Raw genomic sequence first — 22,261 nt, 5'->3', positions numbered from 1 at the left:
CACGGGGCTGAAGATTTGTAAACTGAATCGTAACATGCCCCCCCAAAATGAAGTGGACTCTTACAGGTTAAATAAACACCCAGCAGAACGTTAACACAATTGTGCCTTTGGGGAACTCTACTTCAGACACAGCAGAAGAATGAGCTAAGTGGAATGTTATGTAAAGGGAAGTACTTTTCAATTCCTCCTTGAAACAGAATGGTACACCATCTGGGGCCTTTCTCAAGTGAGTTGCAAGAATTCATACTATTTGGAAACACTCTGAAATTCAAGAGAAAGGAGCTGAGGACCCAAAGTCCCCAAAGCAACTGTTTTTTAGTCTGATCTGGTGTTCAGCTGTCCTTTTCTTCCAGAACAGAAAGAGGAAAAAAAATTAGTATAGAATTCCAAGGTGGATCCCTGCTTCAATAACGAGTGCTGGTTTATCTCAAACTCCTCGATGGCAGCATAAAGGTGAACACAGTAATTCTCTTCTACAGCTACGCCGAGCCCAGTGAAGGTTCTTCACACTCCACCAAGTAATCCACCAAGACCTCAACTGCCCAAAATGTGGTGTTCATGCCCCTAGTAAAACTCAGGATGATTTTAGGTGGTACAGGGGCAAACTTCTAAAAAATGCTTATTTGCTGTGACATACAGAAAAAATATATAATGAGCTTCTCAAACTCACAGTGATGGTAACGATAAAAGGAAATTGTAATACCCACCTTGTTTGATAGTTCTGAGAATCAGAGAAAAATGTAAATTGCCCAGCACCAGCCATGAGAGAGAGGGTACCTGAAACCAGCTCTCTTCTTTTCTCATCTGCCTGTTTCCTGGACCATGGGCTACACTGTGGGGACATGACATCCATCAACAATGCAGAGGTATGAAATATGTATATAATTGTCTCCCACATTTATAAAATACATATATAATGTTTCCCATGTCCTTACTCAATATCTCTGGCAGATGAGATCCGAACAAATACGCAAGGAAATAAAGCAAATAAAACAAGAGAAACATGAACACATGGAATCAACAACAGCTCAAGGTGGGCAGTGACCACCCAGCTGCTGTGCTGCTAAATTTTAAAGGACCCATATATTTCAAGAATGTGAGGGACACTATCAAATATTAAAATATTAACCCAGAATGGATTCTGCTGTCAACATAACCTAGCCACACTATAGCCACACCTTTTTCTTTTTTAAGTTGGAAAAGAGAAAATAATCCAAGCCAATCAGCAGGAATAGAGCCGAGAGCTGGCTGTATCCCAGGAGACCACCAGGAATTTTTCATTTCATGCACCATTTACAACTTCTTATAGTGAATGCCAGAACGTCAGTACATACACTTAACAGAAAATGGCAACACTCTTGTTTTTATTTCCTTACATGTTTGCCTCATGTCCATTATCTTGATTCTATTTTCCCATCCTAACACATGCAGTCCCTGCAGCAAGATCTCACCCTCACTGACTCTGAGTGGGGGGAAATGTAAAACAGGAATATACCCACAGTTTCTTCCAAGTGGGGTTTCTAGGAAAAATGCATCTCTTTGATAATTATGCCACCAAAGGCACTTAATCCCACTGACACAATGCCTCAAATGCAGGTCTGACTCTTTGGTGTTCCAGCTCCTGTTGTTTCCATTTCTCTCTTGAACTTTCCACTTAGTACTTTACTGCCCTGTGTTTGGTTTCCTGGAATGGAATATTTAATAAAATGGACAATCAGTGATCAGCACAAGAGGGATGGGAGAGTGGAGGGAGTTAGAACAAATAATTTCAACTGCGCTCATAACCTAGTAACCTCACATGAACATAGCTCCCACCGACAGGGAAAATACAAAGGAACCAACGTCCCTCTTGGCAAATTCCCATTTGTTCATCTGACAAATGAATCGGTGGCTATGTCCTGAAGAAATTCACTTGGGATACGGAAGAAGTCTTGGGAGGCCAAATTGGAGTCCAGTAAACTCTAGAAGGGAACTCAGAGAATGTGAATATTATTCACATAAATGAAGAAGGGAAGAAGCTGGTAGATGGGGAGAGTTCGGGATGGTATTATTGATTTTTATTTTTTATAGTGATTATTATTGAAGTATAGTTGATTTACAATGTTGTGTCAGCTTCTGATGAACAGCAAAGTGATTCAGTTATATATATTTATATATATTCCTTTTCATATTCTATGATGGTTTACTGTAGGATACTGAATATAGTTCCCCACGCTATGCAGTAGGACCTTGTTGTTTAGCTGTTTTACATACAGTAGTTTCTATCTGCTGATCCCAAATTCCTAATTTTTCACACCCCACCCCCTTTCCCCTTCAGTAACCATGAATTTGTTTTCTATGACGCTGTTTCTGTTTTGTAAATAAGTTCATTTGTATCATATTTTAGATTCCATGTACAAGTTATATCATATGGTATTTGTCTTTCTCTTTCTGACTTAACTTCACTTAATATGATTATCTCTAGGTCCATCCATGTTACTGCAAATGGCATCATTTCATTCTTTTTGATAGCTGAGTAGTATTTCAGTGTGTGTGTGTGTGTGTGTGTGTGTGTGTTCCAAATCTTTTTTTTTTAACTTCTCATTTTCTACCGCCTCATGTCTTTCTTAAACATGTGAAAATCAGTACATATCCTATAAGGGTCAGTTTTGGGTTTTTTTTCCAAAACTTGTATTGAATTATCACACACACACACACACACAAATCCAAACACTGAGAAATCATGACTTTTCAGAAAATACATACACCGGTGTAACCGACACCCACATCTTCTTTGTCCATTCGTCTGTCGATGGACATTTAGGTTGCTTCCAAGTCTTGGCTATTGTAAATAGGGCTGCTATGAACACTGGGCTGCATGTATCTTTTTGAATTAAGAGTTTTGTCCGGATATATGCCCAGGAGTGGGACTGCTGGATCATACGGCAACTCTGTTCTTAGTTTTTTAAAGAACCTCCATACTGTTCTCCACACTGGCTGCACCAATTAATATTCCCACCAACAGTGCAGGAGGGTTCCCTTTTCTCCACACCCTCTGCAACATTTGTTATTTGTAGACTTTTTAATGATGGCCATTCTGACCGTGGTGGTACCTCACTGCGGTTTTGATTTTCATTTCTCTAATAGTTAGCGATGTTGAGCATCTTTTCATGTACCTATTGGCCACCTGTATGACTTCTTTGGAGAAATGTCTCTTTAGGTCTTCTGCCCATTTTTTGATTGGGTTGTTTGTTTTTTTCTTATTGAGTTGTAAGAGCTGTTTGTATATTTTGGAGATTAAACCATTTGCAAATATTTTCTCCCATTCCAAAGGATGTCTTTTCATTTTGTTTATGGTTTCCTTTGCTGTGTAAAAGCTTATAAGTTTGATTAGGTCCTATTTGTTTATTTTTGCTTTAATTTCTATTGCCTTGGGAGAATGACCTAAGAAAACATTGCTATGATTTATGTCAGAGAATGTTTTGCCTATGTTCTCTTCTAGGAGTTTTATGGTGTCATGTCTTATATTTAAGTCTTTAAGGGGATGGCATTATTTAGAGAAGAGGTTATTTTTCGCTACAACCCATAGTTTTACACACACAAAGTGGGGAAAGTCATAACAACAGACTAGAAACCTCTGAAGGGCTAAATCTGCATCTGGTTACCCCTGTGCTCCTACATCCAGCACCATGCCTGAACAGAAGAAGTGTGTTGAATTACCAAATCCCTAAGAATTAAATAAGGTACCACTGTGAAAGCTCTCTGCACCTTTGCTCACACCCGTTCACTGTCATTTGGTTTTTAAAGTATTGCATGCATACAGTTTGTACTTTCATTTTAAACCCAAAGAGTCTCTTTCTCATCATTAACCACCATGCAGTTGTTTATGTACCATTTGCCTAATTTTTGTCAAATTTATGGAACCCCTGTATTTTTTTTTTTTTTTTAATGCACTGGAAGCCAAATCACCTGTATTTCTCAGCCTCGTGCTTTGCCAAAACATGAGCAGTCAGTTGCTGCTCTGGTTTGGGATTTTTAAACTTGGTATGTGTTAAGATAAATGCAACGCTTGCCTGCGTCCATCTTATATATAAGGGTAAAATGTGAACTTCGCGGAACTCTGCTCTGTGGCTCACAGAGCTTGTGCAATGAGGCTGCCTGGCAGTGGGGGCTTGGGGGTAATTAAATGAATGGCCCATGTGGACTTACAAAACACACCCATTACGAAGAAATCAGAATTATCCAGGAAAATGAGGGAAGGACTAGAGCCGGCAGTAAGTCACTTGTTATGCCGACTAAGAACACATTTACCCTGACAACTGAAAACACTGTCTCCTCTATGATTTCCCTGTTGGAGGGTCCTAACGGCCACATCAAGCAATGTCTAATACGGGACCGTATGTACATGGGGTTCCTGGCATTTGTTGACAGTGCTTCTAGTAAAATAATACCTGGACATTCTCTCTAAGCAAAATGCATCCCTCCAAGCTTTTTACTCAGTTGATAAGTGGGGAAAATAAAGGCAATACAGAAATAACTAGCCTTTCTAGAAATGCACTAGCATTGCTTCAAATTAAAATAATATTTTGTGGACATGAGCAATAATGAGCCATCATTTACAAACTCCTGCGATACCAGGGATGCATACGTTCTGCTGAAAAAAATCATGGGAACACTCATCTCTTATATATTTATAGAAGAGCATTAAGGACTAGATGATGATTTCATTACCATTATGCAAAGACAGCTTATTTTAAAAACACCTTCTGCACCTACCATGAAGGGAGGGAGCTTTAACGCGGCATGGCAGAGGTGGACTTTCAGGGACAATGGGGAAAAAAATTACCTGGGGAATATGCTTATGCACATGGTCAAGTCACTCAAACAATGAAACACCTCATGCATTTTGTACGTTTCCTTGCCAATGAGGGCTCCTTCCTCTGTTTTGCCTAGAGATATATGGAGCTGTAACAGAGTTCAGAAAGCCCCTGACAGCTGTGTGCTGCCATTCAGACCTGAAAGATTCCATGTTATGATAAAAATTAATGTACTCTGACATCCTCTGGGACTCCCTGGGCCCTGGGAATAGCTAATGAAGAAATACAACCTTGCCGGAGAACAGCACGCGGCTCTGGAGTTGAGGATGAATTCAGATGCGGTAGCCGTGTGGCCCCGTCTGTCATCATCTGTAAAGCAAGTGGACCCTGGCGCCAAAGGGAGTCGGCACTGATTGGTTAGAATTATTTTCTGGGTCACGGGAGGTCAAATAAACAAAGAGCTTTACGAAATAATTGAGCCCAAGTTGGATTCAGCCTGTCACTTTGTGCTAATGTCCTCTTCTTAAACCAAACAAGGATCAACATCTTGGGTCTCCTGTTGGCTATGATAGGTGTGGACTGGAAAACTTCTCCCCAGGAGACCTGCCTCCTTAGTGATTACAAGACCACTGGGCATGTCCCAATGGACACTTATCCAAGAGGGGCTCAGAAAGGGTCTTGGTGTTGAGCCTGGGAGGAATGCTGATTCCCAAAGAGATGTTTCACTGTCCCCACCAGCCTACCTTCCAACATCTTTAGCCTCCAAGTATCACAATGTCTTCCCAGAGGGCAGAATGAGAATAATGTTCATGGCAGCATTATTTACAGTGCCAAAAAGTGGAAAAAACACACATGTCCATCAACTGATGAATGAATAAACAAAATGTGGTCTCTATCCATATGACGGAATACTATTCAGCCATAAAAGGCAATGAAGAACTGATCATGCTACAATGTGCATGAACCTTGAAAACATACTAAGTGAAAGAAGCCGCTCACAAAAGACGACACATGGTGTGATTCCATCAATATGAAATGTCCAGAATGGGCAAACTGGGAGAGAGAGAGAGATGAGTGCTTGCCTAGGGCTGGAGGGGGTGGAAGGATGGGGAATGACCGCTAACCAGTACGGGGATGGGGTTTCTTTCTAGATGTGAACACAACTAAAAACCATCGGACTGTATACTTCAAGGTGGTGAATTTTCAAGTACGTACATTAAATCTCAACTAAAAATAAAACTAACTTCCTGGGCTCTGAGAAGCCTGCTGTACATTCTCACAACGACTTAAGTGGTCACCATCTCACCCACACACCCCCGCCCCCCTCCCCTGCCGGGCAGCTGTGGCTGACAGCTCTCCAGTCCCTGTTCACTTTTCCCCATGCTTCCACCACGAATGGAAACTGGGACTCAAGCAAGATAGAGTCAGTTCAGAGAAAGTAAGGTTGCATTTCCTTTTTTAGACAATTGATAGGTTACACAAAGGTACGTGATTTTAGTCTGTGACATTATTTCAGCCTATTATTAGAATTTTACCGTGTCAAGTTGAATTCATTTCTCAACATCCAAATTTTAGCCACTGTTTCAAAGTTTAGGTTGAAATTTTTAAAAATCTGTTTCTTTCCTTGACATATTATTCACTATATATTCTCTGACCTTATCATATTATTTTTCTAATTTACAATCTCCACTAAATGACTGTGGAAAACCTTGGGGAAAAATGTATTAGAAACATGTTTTTCAAAAATATTTGAAATATATCTTTATACACATACATATTTAATGTCTTTTCTATAGAATGCCTATCATTCTATTAAAAGTAAAAAATCAGAAGGTGATATTCTAAGATACAAACAGTGGTGATAATAGAGGGGTAATCATAGCGTATTCATGGATGAATATTTATGTTGTCTTAGATGCGCTTTAAAATAATCTAGCGGGCTTCCCTGGTGGCGCAGTGGTTAAGAATCCGCCTGCCAATGCAGGGGACACGGGTTCAAGCCCTGGTCCAGGAAGATTCCACATACCGCAGAGCAACTAAGCCAGTGCGCGACAACTACTGAGCCTGTGCTCTAGAGCCCACGAGCCACAACTACCGAGCCCATACGCCGCAACTATTGAAGCCCGCGTGCCTAGAGCCCATGCTCCGCAACAAGAGAAGCCACTGCAATGAGAAGCACGCACACCGCAAGGAAGAGTAGCCCCCACTCACCACAACTAGAGAACGCCCGCACACAGCAATGAAGACCCAATGCAGCCAAAAATAAAATAAATTTATAAAAATAAAATAATCGAGCAAGAGAGGGGCTGAAGATTGAACAAAACTGACCATATGTAGATACTTACAGAAGATGGGTAAAAGGTATGGGAAGGTCCATTATAACTCTTTTCTTTCTTATGTGTATTTGGAAAATGACCCCAGAAAAAATTCCAAGAAATAAAGACAAATTAAGGGAGGGCCAGGAAAATGGACAGTTTTCATGTTCACAATTACTCTTGTCCATATTTTTTCAAACGTTCTACGACGGGCATGTACTATCTTTGTGGTCACGGAACTTGTATAAAATAACATTTATTCATAATGCCAAAATAAATATCCAAATAACAGCAATATAAGTAGGTTTAACACCTGTTTGAAAAATCATAAAAGCAGTTAAACCTTTTAAAACAAAATAGAATTAAGGCCAAAGTGATTGCATCAAAAACCACCCCCAAGAAGACACGCACAATGAGAAACGCAGGACGGGAAGCCACAGCGGGAACTGAACGGCAAAGCCCCCCTTCCGATGGGGCAGAAGGGGACGAGCTGCAAATAAATCAGAAGTGGACCTGATGCAAAACTCCACTCAGCTTGGAAAACCCGCCCACAGGATGAGAGAAAAAGACGAACTGCCTGGTCCAAGACACCTGAAGGTCAGACAGGCCTGAGGAGCCTGGGACTGAAATCTACTTTGGTACCTGGGTCTTTAAAGGTCACAGCAAGCTCTTCTCTACAATTAACATGTGAAGCCTTCCCCCTGATAGAGAGGCAAGTCCTGCTTCAGAGCACAGCTGAGTCAGAGGAAGTTCTTGAAGAATTAGCAGAGCCGCCTGATGGAACTGTGCTTCTACTACTGGAAAGACCCGAGGAGGAGCCTAGGGCATCACCATCCAAGACAAAGAACGACCAGGACACAATGGTGAGTGAGAGAGCTGGACAACAGCTGGTCCTTCCTGACTCCTGGTCCAGTGCCCAGTCCCCCTGACCCACTGCTCAGCTCCACGGAGCAACCCCACACCTCTGCACCAGTGAAGGACACCTAAGGTGTCTCCTTCTGTCCCCACTGAGAAGTGCTTTCTCCTCTCCATGACTGCAATGGGCTCAGATGACATGACAAAGCAACTGAAAAAAGAACTTCCCTAATAGAGAGAAACCTTGTCTTCAGTACTAAACATTTGACTGTAATTAAACGCCACTTTTACAAATACTTCAGATCTAAACGGCACTGCCTAGTGTTCGATGAAGAGATGAGAATTACACGTAACTTTCCTGGAGAGTAATTTGCTTTCACAGATCAGAAGTAGAAAAAGATAGTCATATGCTTCCACGCCACAACTGCTCTTCTAACAACTGATCCTAAGAAAATTAGAGAGCCAAAAAGAGATATGTGCAGGCCATTTTCATAGTGCTTATAATAGCAACAATAAAATTAGAAGGGACCTAGCATCCGAGAATTCAACATTGGTTAAATGCTTTTACCTATACGCAACGGATTACTGGATTCCAGCTGATTCCACGCACAGCCAAGCTGGGAACCATGGTGACAGTCTCTTGGGAGTTTGCTGATCTTACATGAGAAATCGAGGCACTGCTCTCCTTTTAGCGGGAGACATTCCACCAAGATCTATTTCCCAAACTTCTATCAGTGGTCGACGTACCCATTACTTGTACTTCTGAGACAACCTTTTTCTTCGTTCTGTTTCTGGTTATCAACTATTGCCTAATGTCGGCTCAAATACCTGTCTAACTATGGCTCAGTGACTGAACTATAACGGCATATGAAGCGTAGAAGGCAGACTGAAGAACTTTGCCACTAATCGAGAGGATCCATTTATATTTGGGGGGATGACAAGATATTGGGGATTTTCTCACAAAATGAAGAAAAAGAATGGCTCACAATATTAAACACACAGTGCAGTGACAAGTGGATTTTCAGCAGGCTGCCACAGTGGAGCGCTGGTGCTTTATTTCACACGGATGTTCAAGTGTTTCGGCTGACAAGAAGTAGCTTCTCAACAACTTACTGGGGGGAAGAAAACAGACGCTTTCCAAGTTATTAAAATGCGACTTCAGTGTGGTTTAAGCACCACTTCCCAACAGGTCAATTACAGGTGAGAGGAGAATTCCGACATGACAGTGAGGGTGGTTATTGGTACCAGGAGGAAAACCGAGCTGGATTCATCGGCCAAGCTGGGAAGTAGAATTCTGAACCACAGATGCTGAAATGCTTTTTTTCCGAGACTTACACAACTCAAGAGTTCTCTGAGAGTCGCCAAATGTTAACCCTAACATCACGGGTTTGCTGTGTCCATGGCTGTGTGGGTCAAAGAACAGCTTGGTCATGTGACCCAAGCCCACACCAGGTTAGAAGGGCAGTTGTATGCTATGTGCCTGAAATAACTATTATACAGGATGACTTTAAAATTTGTTTCCCAAGATTCACATACGTATAATCTCCACACCACCCAAGGAGGTACCAATTCAACCACTTTGAATGGCTGAGAATTGGCACCTTCAAAGCAAAGTTCAGTTCACCAAATGGAACAATGTGTTTCCATTTTTGGCTTCCCTCCCTCCCTCTTTCCCTGCCCCCACCCACCCATCCACCTATCCATCCCCTTGCTTGAGTTTACTATATGGCAGTAAAGGTAACAATTGCCACGGATGATGATGGTAGCAAAAATGATGATTCTACCTGAAATGTATTAAAGGTTTACTAGGTATCACGGACTATGTTTTATACACATTTTGTTATTTAATCCTTTCAACCACCCTGCAAGGGTATTACCATCACCTCCCACTTTCACTGATGAAGAAACTGAGGATCAGAGGGATTAAGGAATTTGCCAAGGTCACCATCTTGGTAAGGTGTGGAACAGGGATTCAGGGCTAAGACAAAGATGAATTAGCAAAGGTTTCTGTTTCTCTGGGGCTCAGTCTAACAAAGAAAAATCAATATAGAGAAAAGCGTCCCCAAAGTATTCCAAGCACGATGATTGGGTGTGTGGTCGATGCTCCGAGAAGTGACTCATCAATTCAACCATGGTGTGAAGGTAAAAGGACGGGACAAGGGAGGCTCCGTAGAGGATGCGACAAAGTCATCCAGGGAGCAGGTGAGGGCCAGGCAGGCGGGCAGCGGCACAAGCCAGGGGCACAGGCCCCGAGTCAGGAGGCAGAACCTGTCAGCATCTCTGTGAGCAGAGTACAGAGGCATGGGATTGGGAGGACATGGCCACAAATGAAGGAGGAGGATGGACCAGACTCCAGAGGCCTCGGTGGGCCACACCAGCAAGCGCAGTGCTTGTAGCTCAGCTGGCCAGACACCAAGCAAGGCTCTTCCCCGCAGGAAAGGATGAGGGCTGGGCTTGCATTTGAGAGTCACCACTCTGGGAGTTCAGATGTGTGAACGGCCAACTGACCCCTTGGTCCTCTTCTGTCTACCTCACGAGCATCATTATGAAGCCAAGTAGGAGCCAGGGGGAAATGAACGCTGACACCTGGAGTAAATGTACAGAGGTGACTGCACATGCGAGTAAACAGCGGCCACCTCTGCTTACACAGACGCCATGGACAGGCACCCAGTAGGAAACAGTTCTGGGCACCTTAGCTGAGGGGATGAGCCTCTCTCCGACTGGGTTGTTTACCTCTTCTAGACATATTTCAGCAAAACCATTTCCTCTCGGTGACAGGATATGGCTGGAAGAAGCATCCCCCTCAACTCTGAAGTGACCTTAACAACTGTCCCAGCAGGCAGGGGTTGTCATCCACCTACTGCTAGGACACACCTCCTTCAGAGGAGTGAGTCTGACATGACGCATTTCCCAAGTGAGACAGATCTTTCTGATTTCCCAAACCACCCCCTAAGCGGAGCTCAGCAGCACAGCAGAGTTTGGGCTACGTTCTAGCCTCACCACCTGCTAGCTGCCATGAGCTGGGTCAAGGCCCTTCATCTCTGTAAGCCTTGATTTCCTGATCTATGAAATGTGGTTGATCATCGTATCAGGCTGAACCATGTGACACTGCCTTTCTTCTACAATTTGTGACCTACCCCCAGGAAGTCCTCGTGGGGATAAAATGGGGTGGCAGATGAGAGCTTAGCTGTGCATGGCGAATAATAAATAGGTGAGTAATATTAGCAATTACTATCAGCATTTTATGGTTCCAAGGCCCAAGCAGGGCTTCAGTGTCTTCATTATTTAAACAATACCTGCTTGTCTTAGTTGACCTGCTTTCCCATATGGTGGTATTTCCACGACTCAGCACAGCACACTGTTCTACTCAAACGCTTATCTCTTCCCTCCGCCTCTAAGGAACACAGAGTGCTTTCTGCAGAGAAATGAAACAAACCATGCACACACATTGGCTATACATACTTATTTATCTGGACCAAACCTAACGTAATCCAAAATGGAACGTGTTTCTCGTAGTGAGACAAGATGCTCTTCAAATGACTTATGGCGTTGGCCAAAAAGATCATTCCAGTTTTTCTGTAACATCTTACCAAAAACCCTGAACGAACTTTTTGGCCAATCCAATATGCTGCAAGGGACAAGGGGTTCTACTCCAAGGGTTAGCAAACCACAACCCCCCAGACTGAATCCCTAATCCAACTCACTTCCTGTCTTTCTAAATAAAGTTTTATTGGAACGCAGCCTCGCCCAGTCACTTACACATTATCGGTGGCTACTTCTGCATTACTGTGATTACTGTGGTCTCGCTCTACACTCGAGAGGCACTCAACACTAGCTGAGTGGTTGCTAATGAGACCATCTGGCTCATAAAGGTCAAAATATTCATATAGATATTTATATAAATATTTATTTATCTGATTCTTTTTATAGAAAAACTTTCTCAACTCATGCTCTAGTCCAGTGCTTTAAGTGATCACTGTTGAATGCCACCAACAAAGTTCGGATTCTTTGCTGGAGTTGAAGACGAAACACTGGCTATATATGTACTGGTGGGCTGGTGGGGGGTGGGAGAAGGCAACCACAGAGTAATCGTATCTACTTTCCAAAGCCGGGTGATTATTCTTACTGGAAGGGAAGTTTTTTTGTGTGTGTCTTCAATTAACATACATCACTTTGACTTCCGGAAACATGATAGTGATGGCTGAACCTAGAATTCTGCTGGGAAATCAAAACTGTTTATTTTGCAAACATCACTGTGGTTAATTCAAATACATTTTCACGTATTCCTTGGCAGTGATGACTTTTAAGGATGGCAAAAAGGCTCACTGAAAAAAAATTTTTCCCCTAACAAATTTAATTGCAAAGTGGCCCTTAATTTATTTAACAATTATTCTTCTCCAGTAAGGATACGTTTTTGAAGATAGTCATCACTGTGTAAAGTTATCAAAAAATCCTTAAGCTTCACAAGTATTTTAAGAGAGAGAGAAGGCACAGGAGAAGGAAGATGGCAAATCGTTTAATGCCGATGTCTAGCCCAGTTCCTGGCACTGTTGTAAGCGCTGAATAAATAACGACGTGAAGGGAAAAAAAATTTTAAATAAACCAAAAAAGGAGGGGAGAAGAGGCATACGGAGTGCTCTGGTATCCCAGAACACAGAGGTTAATGATTTTTACTGTGTCCCACTACACCTCACTTATTCAAAGCAGGCTGCCCTTAAGGCCACTCAAATCATCTGGAAAGAAACCAAGGGAAACAACAGCAGCAATGGCAAAGGAAACAGAGCCAAGCCATTTGCTCTGAAAGAGAACTGTGAAGTATCCCTCAAGTCCATGGCTTTGTGAAGAGTAACAAAGAACAGGGGAAAAAATACTCAGTAGAGTACTAAGTACTCCGTGATCCTCAGTGGAACATTACTATAGTAACAATATTTCTGCTCAGTGCTTCTCGTGCTTATAGCTTGTGGGCAACGTGAAGCTCACGTCCTCTGTACCCTTGGTTGCGAGGAATCTCCAAGCTCATTCCTAGGCCCAATTTTTTAACAACTGTAAAGACTTCATGAGAGCCACACCTCCTCTGGGATCACATCTGACTAGTCCACTTTGATCCCCTTCCCCGGTTTAGATAGATCTCTTATTTGTATTGTATCATACTGCATGCATTTTTAAGAACCTCTCAAATCATTTTAGGATCAAGATAAGAACAAATGCACACACAGTCACAGGCACAGTGCACTGAGATGTGTCTGGTTATTTCACGCATCACAGCTTTTCTCCTCAACAACCCTGAAAAATCTATGCGAGAACCTGCTTTATATAGACTTGGAAAGGGAGGCCCGGGGACACGGAGTGCCCAAGGCCACACAGCTAGTAAACAGTAGAGCTTGGATTTAAAGCTAAGTTCAGTTGATCCCAAAAAACTCTGTTCTTTTCACTACACCAGAGCTTGGCACACTATGGCCGTTGGACATAACCAGCCCATTTCCTGCCTTTGTAAATAAAGTTTTATTGGAACACAGCCATGTTCATCCATTTAAAAATTGTCCACGGCTGCTTTCATGCTACAAAGGCAGAGATGAGTAGTTGCACCAGAGATCTTATGGCCTGAAAAGTCTAAAATATTTACTCTCTGGACCTTTACAAAAAGTCTGCTGACCTCTGCACTTTACTCTTTTGGGTTAGTATTTTTGTTTAATAAGGGATGACAGTACATAATCTGTTTTAGAAATAATTTTTAAAGAATTATATAAAAACATTTGATGCCTAAAGAGTTAAGTTTCAGAAGGCAAAACATGTACTTCAGACGGAAGCGTTCTTCCCTGATGTTTCTAGATACGGTAAATGCTTCACAATATGAATTTTTCCAACACCTCGAGGTGGAAAATCTAGGGGAGGGGGAAGAATTCACTTGTAGATTTTTTAAATTTTTTCTTAAAAAGTCGCAATTAAGATCTAGATTTAGAGAGTTTATTATAGCTCAAATCTGCCTCTCTGGTTTTCTTTTCTTTTAGTTTTCATACTTTGTAGAAAAGCAAAGCAACATGATACTCTGTTAGGCAAACCAGAAATGGATTTCTCATGTTGAGCAAAGAGTAACACAGATATGTAGGCTAAAACGTTACTCTTAAAACTGAGCTGAGGAGAAAAAGGAAGATTAAGCTGTAATTTACACATTGGTCTTCAGGGTAATTTATCCCTCAAAATTTAGAATTTTATACTTTATAGCCCACCCACTTCCAAAGAAGGATTTGAGACAGCAAAAGTTGGAATAAGAATCCAAGAACATTAAATCTGGGATTAGTAGATTCTCAAAGTCCTGAACTTTCAAGTCCTGAAAGTAATTTAGTAAAAAGTGAAAATAAATAGTTTTGTTAAAGATTTTCCCCTCAAATGTGTAAACAGTAAAGAGGGAATAGAAAAAGTATTCTTTCATTTTTTTTTTTAAACATCACTATCCTATAGTATTTTTAAGTGAAAGAAAGCCTAATTTCTTTAAATTATGCTGGAGACAGAAAGTTGGAAGGAGAAAGCAGAAATCCACGACCAAAAATGAAGTTCTAGAAATCTTTAGAACTCCATGTTATTTTAATATGATCGTACTATCAATTTCAATTAATTTCCATGATGACTCAAAGCCCTCGGTCAATATTATAAGAGCTGATTGGTAGCCGAGATCCAAGCAATGCATTTTCTATGTTATGTGCCATCACCAGCTTTTCAGCTTCCAGGACTGGAACCAGATGCCCATTATTTCAGGAATACATAGGACGCAAACTACCAAACTATCTGATGAAGGAAAACATATTTACAGAGCTCCAGAAGCTCCTGAACTGCTGTTCCAGGCCCTGTTCAAAATGAGTGCTTTCCGGTAAACTAAGCAGTTAGAACGAGGGATAAAATTGTGCAGAAGTATCACAGACAACATACTGCTGCTTCAGAGCCCATTACAGAAAATCCCAGTACTTGGTCTGCATGATTAGTGAGGGTCCCAGCTCTTCACACTCTGATGGATACCTCAGCCTGCGAGGCAGCGTGGAGTCTGGCTGCTCTCCAGGACTGCAGTTTCAGCAAAAATACCCTTCAAAACTCAGTTTGGTTGGGACTTACCACAGGCTTTGGTTTGGAACTTTCCAGTAATGCCCAAAATAATTCGACCTGAGACACACTGGCCGACCACCACCACTGATGCTGGGGAGGACTGTCTGAAAGCAGACTGAGGCTTCCTGGGCTGACCACCCAGAAGAGTGAGTGGAGCAGAACAGGAGAAATGGATGAAAGAGGGGGGGTGGGCAAAGAGAGAGCGGGCACAGGAACGGGTTGGTCAGGGCGGGCAGAGCCTTAAGGAAACGCTTTAGCAAGCAGGCACGCACGTCCTCCTGATGGAAGACTACACCACCACCGACCAAGTATTCTTGCCAAAAAATTAAACAGGAATTTTACCAAGCCTCTACAGTTAGCTACCTTTTCACGGGAAACGTGGAAGACAAAAGAACAAGTTAAAGGACACCACAGGGATGCAGTCACTGAAGTACAGACCACAGAAAACCCTAGAGGACACACTGGTCCTTGAAACAAATATGTTGCATTAAAATTTTTTTGTAAGAAATTTGGAAAGGGAGGGAAAACCTATAGGTTAAAATGCATTGACCTTATGTGATTCCGGATTTAAACAAACTGAAAGAGAGAGAGAGAGAAGAGAAATACTTATTGTCTTAAATGGTGTTAAGCCACTAACTTTGAGTAACTTGGTTCTCAGCAATTCATACCAATCCAGAAATCCACACTGAAGAAAACGCCTGAAGGGTGAGGTGTAACGAAAAGAGGGGTCCTTGTGGATTCAGACAGACTTGGGCTCGAATTTGGGATCCACCACTTGCTAAAGTTGGGACTGTGAGTTGGCCTCTCTGTGAAAAGCTGGAGCCTTTCCATGTGAAACAGAGATAAAAATGACTAAAAATGCCTGGGGTGATTGTAAGGAGTTACAGAGAGAACACGTGAATAGGTGCTCAGCAGGTCGCCTTGCACGGAATACACAAAAAGTCGAAAAGGAGCTATGATCTGTATAATTGCTGTTAGCAGTGCTCTTTCGGAAACGACTCAGTCCCCACCCCGTGCCACACCAGCCACCCCCGGCCCCTCCAAAGTACAGGAGGAAGAAGAGATCCCAGAAGAGGCTGAATCCACATCCCCTCCGGGAGAAGGCGGACAGAGGGCGGCCCGGCCCTTCAATGAGCTAGATCTTCCAACAAGGTTTGCATTTGCATCTGTTTCTACCTCTTTCGGTCTCGGGCTGCACACGCTGCTGCCCATCCCGGTACGGGGAGACACACCTGGGCTGGGGCATGAACCGAGGGGATACACCAGGTAAAAAGAGCCTGATCGTACTTCTGGTGTGCTTGCAGGCAGGCTTCAGAACGGAATTCCACGTGGTAGCATCCACATGGAATTTCAGTGTCAGAGTTTTTCCTCACCTCAGGCCAACGGCATCTAAAGGGATGGGTTCGGAACTGGCAGCCTTTCTTTCATTCGTCATTATGTTTTGCACACAGGGAAATTTTGATGCCGAAAGATGGGAGGGGACGATGAGCAGAGAGTGACACGTGTTTTTACGGCAGCTCAGTCAGCAGCACTTAAACTCACTTCTGACACTTCTCAGAATCTACAGACCTGGAAGGACTGAACTGTCATCTGCCTATCCAGGAGAGATTTCACTTTGGCAGTGTTTCAAAAGGAAAGTCGCTCGCGTCTTTTATGCGTATTTTCACTACCACGCTATTTCTCTAAGCCCATGAAAAATGCTGGACTCTCGAGAGACGGATAAAAGGAGGTTTGTGGTACAGGGTTGGCTAAGAGGAAAATCGCCTTTGTTTCTGAACCTAGGAGTACAAAAATTCAGAGTCGTTTGCTAAAATCTAGAATTAGGGCAAAATGGCTGCTAGCTTTCCTCCAAGAGTTTGGGCTTGTTGATTACAGAAGGCAGTTGGATTTGATGATTTCTGAATTACTTAACGGTTAAAAACTAATGGTCCCGTTAAGACTTGGAAGATAGTCCTATTATGTAACAGTTGGCTCTCCTCGGCTAAATGGTTCCCGTCCAACGTGGTCTGAAACCAGGACTGGAGGAAGCATGAAGAGGCAGTGCAGCTCAGCTCCCACTAGAGCAGCATGGTGTCAAGGAGAAAGAGGAGAGTCACAACGGAGGAAAATCCTACATCTGCCACCAACCTGCCAAGTGACCCTGTGAAAGTCACTCAGTTTCTCTGATCTCGGTTTCTGGCACATTAAGAACGACAGACAGTGCAGCGTGGTGGTTGAGGAGGGGGGCCCAGGAATGCCCGACTGCACGGGATCTCAGCCCCTCTGCTTCCTGGCCACGTGCCTTCAGATAACTCACCCTCCCTGGTCTCATTTTCCTCATCTGTGTAATAGACATAATGACAGCACCCACCCCGAGGGTTGCTTTGAGAATTAAATCAGAAAAAGCATGCAAAGGGTTCTGGGTATGGGGCTCATAATAGGCACTCAATAAATGAGCTGTTACTGCTGCTACGGTGGTGGTTATTATTATTCACTCCCAAACAACCACAGAAATACAAGGTTGAGGAGAGTCAGTCACTAGCAGGAAAACACTGCCTGCTTTCTGGCCACTGAGACAATGGCTCGTGTGAGGTAAACTGGGCTTCTGCCGGCCACCACTCTCTTCCCAGAGCCGAGAAGAGAGCTGGGGCTTTGGAGGCATGTGTTAAATGCCTGTTAAGTGAATGAACAAGCGGATAAATGAATCAGGAAGGGATAAAAAAGCAAATGTCTTAAGAGCTACTGCTCTATCCTGAAGAGAGGATCTCCGAGACCACTGGCACGGGCTCGCAGCTACCAAACGCTGCTGAGAGCGCACGCAGTAGGGCTCGCCTAGGTCTGCTGGCCGCGTGGGGACGGTACCCAACTGTTCGTAGGAGCGCAGGGCCGGCACCTAAGGGGATGGTGCAGCTCCCACTACAGACTCTGAGTTCACATTTCAACCTCAAGTACTCAGGCTACGGAATTGCTCCAGAAAGGGCTTTAGAGAACAGACTTCTCAACAGTCTAAAACAACAGAGTGAAAGACTAAGGGAGAAATAAGAAGAACTGGCTACTGGACAGCACTGAGGGGTCAGACCTGAATATCTGGTTTAAGATACCTCCCCTTACATCCATCATCTGCGTGGAGAACTATAAAACTAACGACCCCGACAGAGGCGAACCCCCAGACAGTTTGTCATTTTATCAGTGTTCTCCGAATTCAGCCACTCGGTGCCCCTTCTGGAACTGTTTTATCCTTGGCACCTCCTGTACCATTATTAACTTAATCCCTGTGTTTAAATCAACTCACTGAAAAAGAAAAATTAAATGAAGTTATTTGTTAAAGAAATTTAAACCACTGTGTTAAACGAGAAACCAGTATTGCCTGCCCTAAATAATACGAGGGAACTGTAAAAATAAACACTTGGAAACAAAATATTGTAATGAAAATGAAGCTAACCACCACTGCTTTCCTCAGCTCTGGCTCTGAGGGCTGCTCTGTTAGAAAGATGTTGGCAGGGATGGCAAAAAAATCTGCCGGTCCCTAGTGAAGGCTTCCTCCTTCAGGCATTTTGAAAGTCTGAGAAAGATGAGGGAATAAAAAGGAGGAAGTTTCTCATGATGTGAGTCCACGCTTTTGGAACCACATTCACGCACCACGTAAAATCACTGCAGGTTTGCGAAACAACAGAATCTTCTTCTCGTGCTCTGACGTTCAGCCCCCTTGCAGGACTGGAGAGCGGACCTTACTTGTTTCCAAGTGCAATTAAAATACACTTTTCCTCGATTCTGGGAGGCACTGCAAAAATATCTGTAATCAGGATGCAGCTTACAATCGGGTGGCTTTTAGGAGCCACTTTTACTGCTGCTTAGTACTGTCTTTCCCTTTTTATCTGGGCTGTTATGAGATTGATGACGCATCTCAAAATGAGGGTGACTCAGAGTCAAGAAAATACGGTACACCTTCACTGGGCCAATATAAATGAGCCTCCCGTCTGAACGCCAAGACAACACAATAGCCTTCCGGCCTCCCCATTGTGTTCATCTGATAAAGACATTACAATACAAGCTATTATGATCTATAACCCTCCACTGGAACACTCACACATTCTTGGCCTTGAACGCTTGAGCAAAATGCTGCACGCTATGGAGCAGAGCGAGGTCCAGGGTCATTGCTTCTACCTTGGCTTTATGCTGGAATGAGAGAAAATAAAAAGAAATGATAAATAACAGCAAGTTTAGTTCATGGTATCAAGTTACAGTAAATGTGTTATGGAACATGTCGGAATTCCCCTGTTTAATATTAGACGCCCAGAGAGAATATAAATCATCGGAATGAATGGAAGAACGGGGCGTTTTACTGCCAAGTTGAGGGAGGATGGGAGGCTGGGACTCTGCTGAAACTCCATGCTGGGGGGTTGTGCTGTTTGACTCAGCGCACGAAACAGGGTTCTAAGGGTCCTCGGGCTCACACAGCTCCTCTCCATCTGCCTCCTAAAAAAAACTGTAATGATAGGGCAACACCAGGACAAAGCCTGGCTCCTGCAAGAACTCCGGAGACCACGTGTTAATCTCAAAAGCTGCCCTCCGGTTCTGAAATGATTCCACCAAGCCTGCATGAAAAATGAGAGACAATTCATATACAGAAAGTACAAACGCAGGCAAAACTCGTTTATATCAACGGAGCCTGACTGCTCAACACCTCCCTGGTTTAGTAACCCTGTGAACCCTATAGATGGGCAGGGCACATATGGATGGAATAATGATGCTATTAATGAGGCCATTAATGTCTATGCTGAGCCAATGGTGGGTGGGCACTTACAGGCATCATCTCATTTCATCCTCAGGACAACTGAAGGATACATTTGTAGTTTGCCTGTTTTACAGTGTGGCATCTTATAAGAGATTGCAGAGCTAAGAAGTGTGGACGGCAAGACCTCAAGTCAGTCTGACACTGGCTGGAGCCCAAGTTCCCTCCTGGAGAGACACCAAAAGGACTGCAGTGGTCAGGATTGAAGCTACCCTGTTCCACTGCAGGGCCTCCTAGCACACTTCTGGAAAGATCAGAGTTGCCTTGTATTTACAGAGCCCTCCCAATTTTTGAGTCTCGCTGGACTTTGGAGTGTGAGCTGAAATGCTATCACTTCTTAGACGTCCCTCCGCTGAAGGACAGACTGCCAGGCCACCTGCCTGTTCAGGTAAGCAGATCCCCATAAAACGAATGGTGAGCTTGGGAATTCTTGTCTAGACTGCGATGTTAAAGTAAGACTATGGAGACTAACACAGTACTAGAATATTATGAAGGGGGATGCAAACGGCACTGCTGGGGACATCCTCCACCCGAACGGATACAAACTGTGCTGAGAAGCTTCGTGTGTCTACGGCAGTTCACCTCTGCCGCCTAGGTCCTGGGCTCCGACCCAAGTCCCGGGCCTTGAACAATACATATCAGGCCGAGGCAGCAGAAAAGCACACTGACTTTGGGCCCTGTAACCTTTCTGAGCCTCAGTTCCCTCATCTGTAAATGTGAATATTATCTACTCTCAGCGTTGTGAGATTAAGTATAAAGCATCTAACATCCCGCCTTGAAGAGACAAAGTATTTCATCAGTTTAACCAGGAGGAGATAAGATGCCCGTGGTGACAAATTCTTCCCCTGAGGCCACTGTGTAGTAAACCATGGTTTGGGTGGGCAACAGTGCAGCAAGGTGGATGAAACGATGTTGATGACAAGCACCAGTGCCCCCAGAAGACCACATCGGACCAGATCACTGTTGGCTCCTGGAGGATCCAGGTCCTGCCCGCTAACAGAGTCCAGTTTTAGGGAAAGGGCGTAGGGAGGGATTCAATGACCTCCCCAAACCCCAAGAGCTTATCAGTGGCAAAGGCAAGCTGGCCAAAGAAGATTTAAATTCCTCAGGTAACAGCAGCAGATGCTCAAACCTGCAGATTTTGGAAGACGGAGAAGTGTTTAACCTGATGCAGGAAAAGGGCAAGTGCCAACACGTGGGTTTTTTTGTTTTTTTTTTTTTTTTTTGCGGAACGCGGGCCTCTCACCGCTGCGGCCTCTCTCGCTGTGGAGCACAGGCTCCGGACGCGCAGGCTCAGCGGCCATGGATCACGGGCCCAGCCGCTCCGCGGCATGTGGGACCTTCCCAGACCGGGGCACGAACCCATGTCCCCTGCATTGGCAGGTGGACTCTCAACCACTGCGCCACCAGGGAAGCCCCATGAGTTTTGTTAGGGAAGTATTGCACCTGGAGGGTCCAGGTAAGGCAAGGTACGCCCCTCATCCTACAGGGAGGGAAACTGCCCCCAGGAGAAGAGGATGCACTTGAGTGATACTGTACCCCATGCAGAGCGCTTGGGTCTCCAGATGGGGAGCAAACCCCCCCACCGCTTTCTGGCTAAAACCTCTTCTGAGTGGGAAGTCTGCTAATGGCTAACTTGTCTTCCCCACAGATTCTTATGCCTCCTAAATGCTCAACTCCCCAATCTGATGTCCCGAGTGAGCGAGTAAAGTGGCCTTTCACCCTCATCCTGCCCGCTCCGGCCCCAGCCTCTCCCGGCACAGAGCACGGCACGCACCGCCAACACAGAATCTTACAGAACTTTGAATGGATCACAAGAGGAAAGTCAACTATTTCATCTACTAAGGAAGGGGTGGTAAAGACATTGCTCCTCTCAGCCGAGCCCCCGATGGAAACCCCAAGGGATACGCTGGCTACATATTAGAAAAATGGATGTTCCTTCTTCCCCCATAAAACAGGGAGAACATACCCAGATGGTGACCCCAAAGCAATATTTCCAATGAAAATGATGGCGCAGCCCAATGGGCCAGCACATTCTTCTAAACGTGCAACTTACACGTGGTAAACTGTCTTCTGGTCCTCCCCCTTCACTTGACGATAAAGCACAGGGCTGCCACTACCAATAAGCACAAAATCAGACCGTACACATCCAGGGGGAACAAGGGGTCACAAGCCATCAAGTAGTTCAACAGACTAATCCACAGGCTGTGTGTTACTAGGCTCCTGGGGACAGTGATTCACGTCCACACGCAATTACTCAGGTAATTCTCCTGCCCTCGGTATCAGGTTTCCTGTTCTGCTACTTACCCTGAGAAATGCAGAGAAACTGTGTGCGCAATCAGTTAAGTCCAGTGAAGGAAAAACACAGCTTTTAGAATTAAGGTGTGTGTATGCGTTGATGTGTATGGGTTGGGGGGTTTGCTCCTCCG

The 22,261-nt window shown here is 44.0% G+C and overlaps 1 protein-coding gene across 1 annotated transcript in view; it reads right to left on the bottom strand.

Annotated features, from left to right (window-relative positions):
- Window positions 1-22,261, bottom strand: part of WWOX (WW domain containing oxidoreductase) — a 978,641-nt gene that overhangs the window by 706,637 nt on the left and 249,743 nt on the right. Inside the window, exon 6 of the mRNA XM_030863784.3 lies at window positions 19,128-19,216. Coding sequence (XP_030719644.1) covers window positions 19,128-19,216 — 89 coding nt within the window. The remainder of the gene's footprint in view (window positions 1-19,127; window positions 19,217-22,261) is intronic.

Source organism: Globicephala melas, chromosome 19 (genome assembly GCF_963455315.2).
Source record: "Globicephala melas chromosome 19, mGloMel1.2, whole genome shotgun sequence".
In the NCBI taxonomy this organism is placed as follows: domain Eukaryota; kingdom Metazoa; phylum Chordata; class Mammalia; order Artiodactyla; family Delphinidae; genus Globicephala; species Globicephala melas.
The sequence above is the reverse complement of the archived record's forward strand: the minus strand, read 5'-3'. Positions and strand labels throughout refer to the sequence as shown.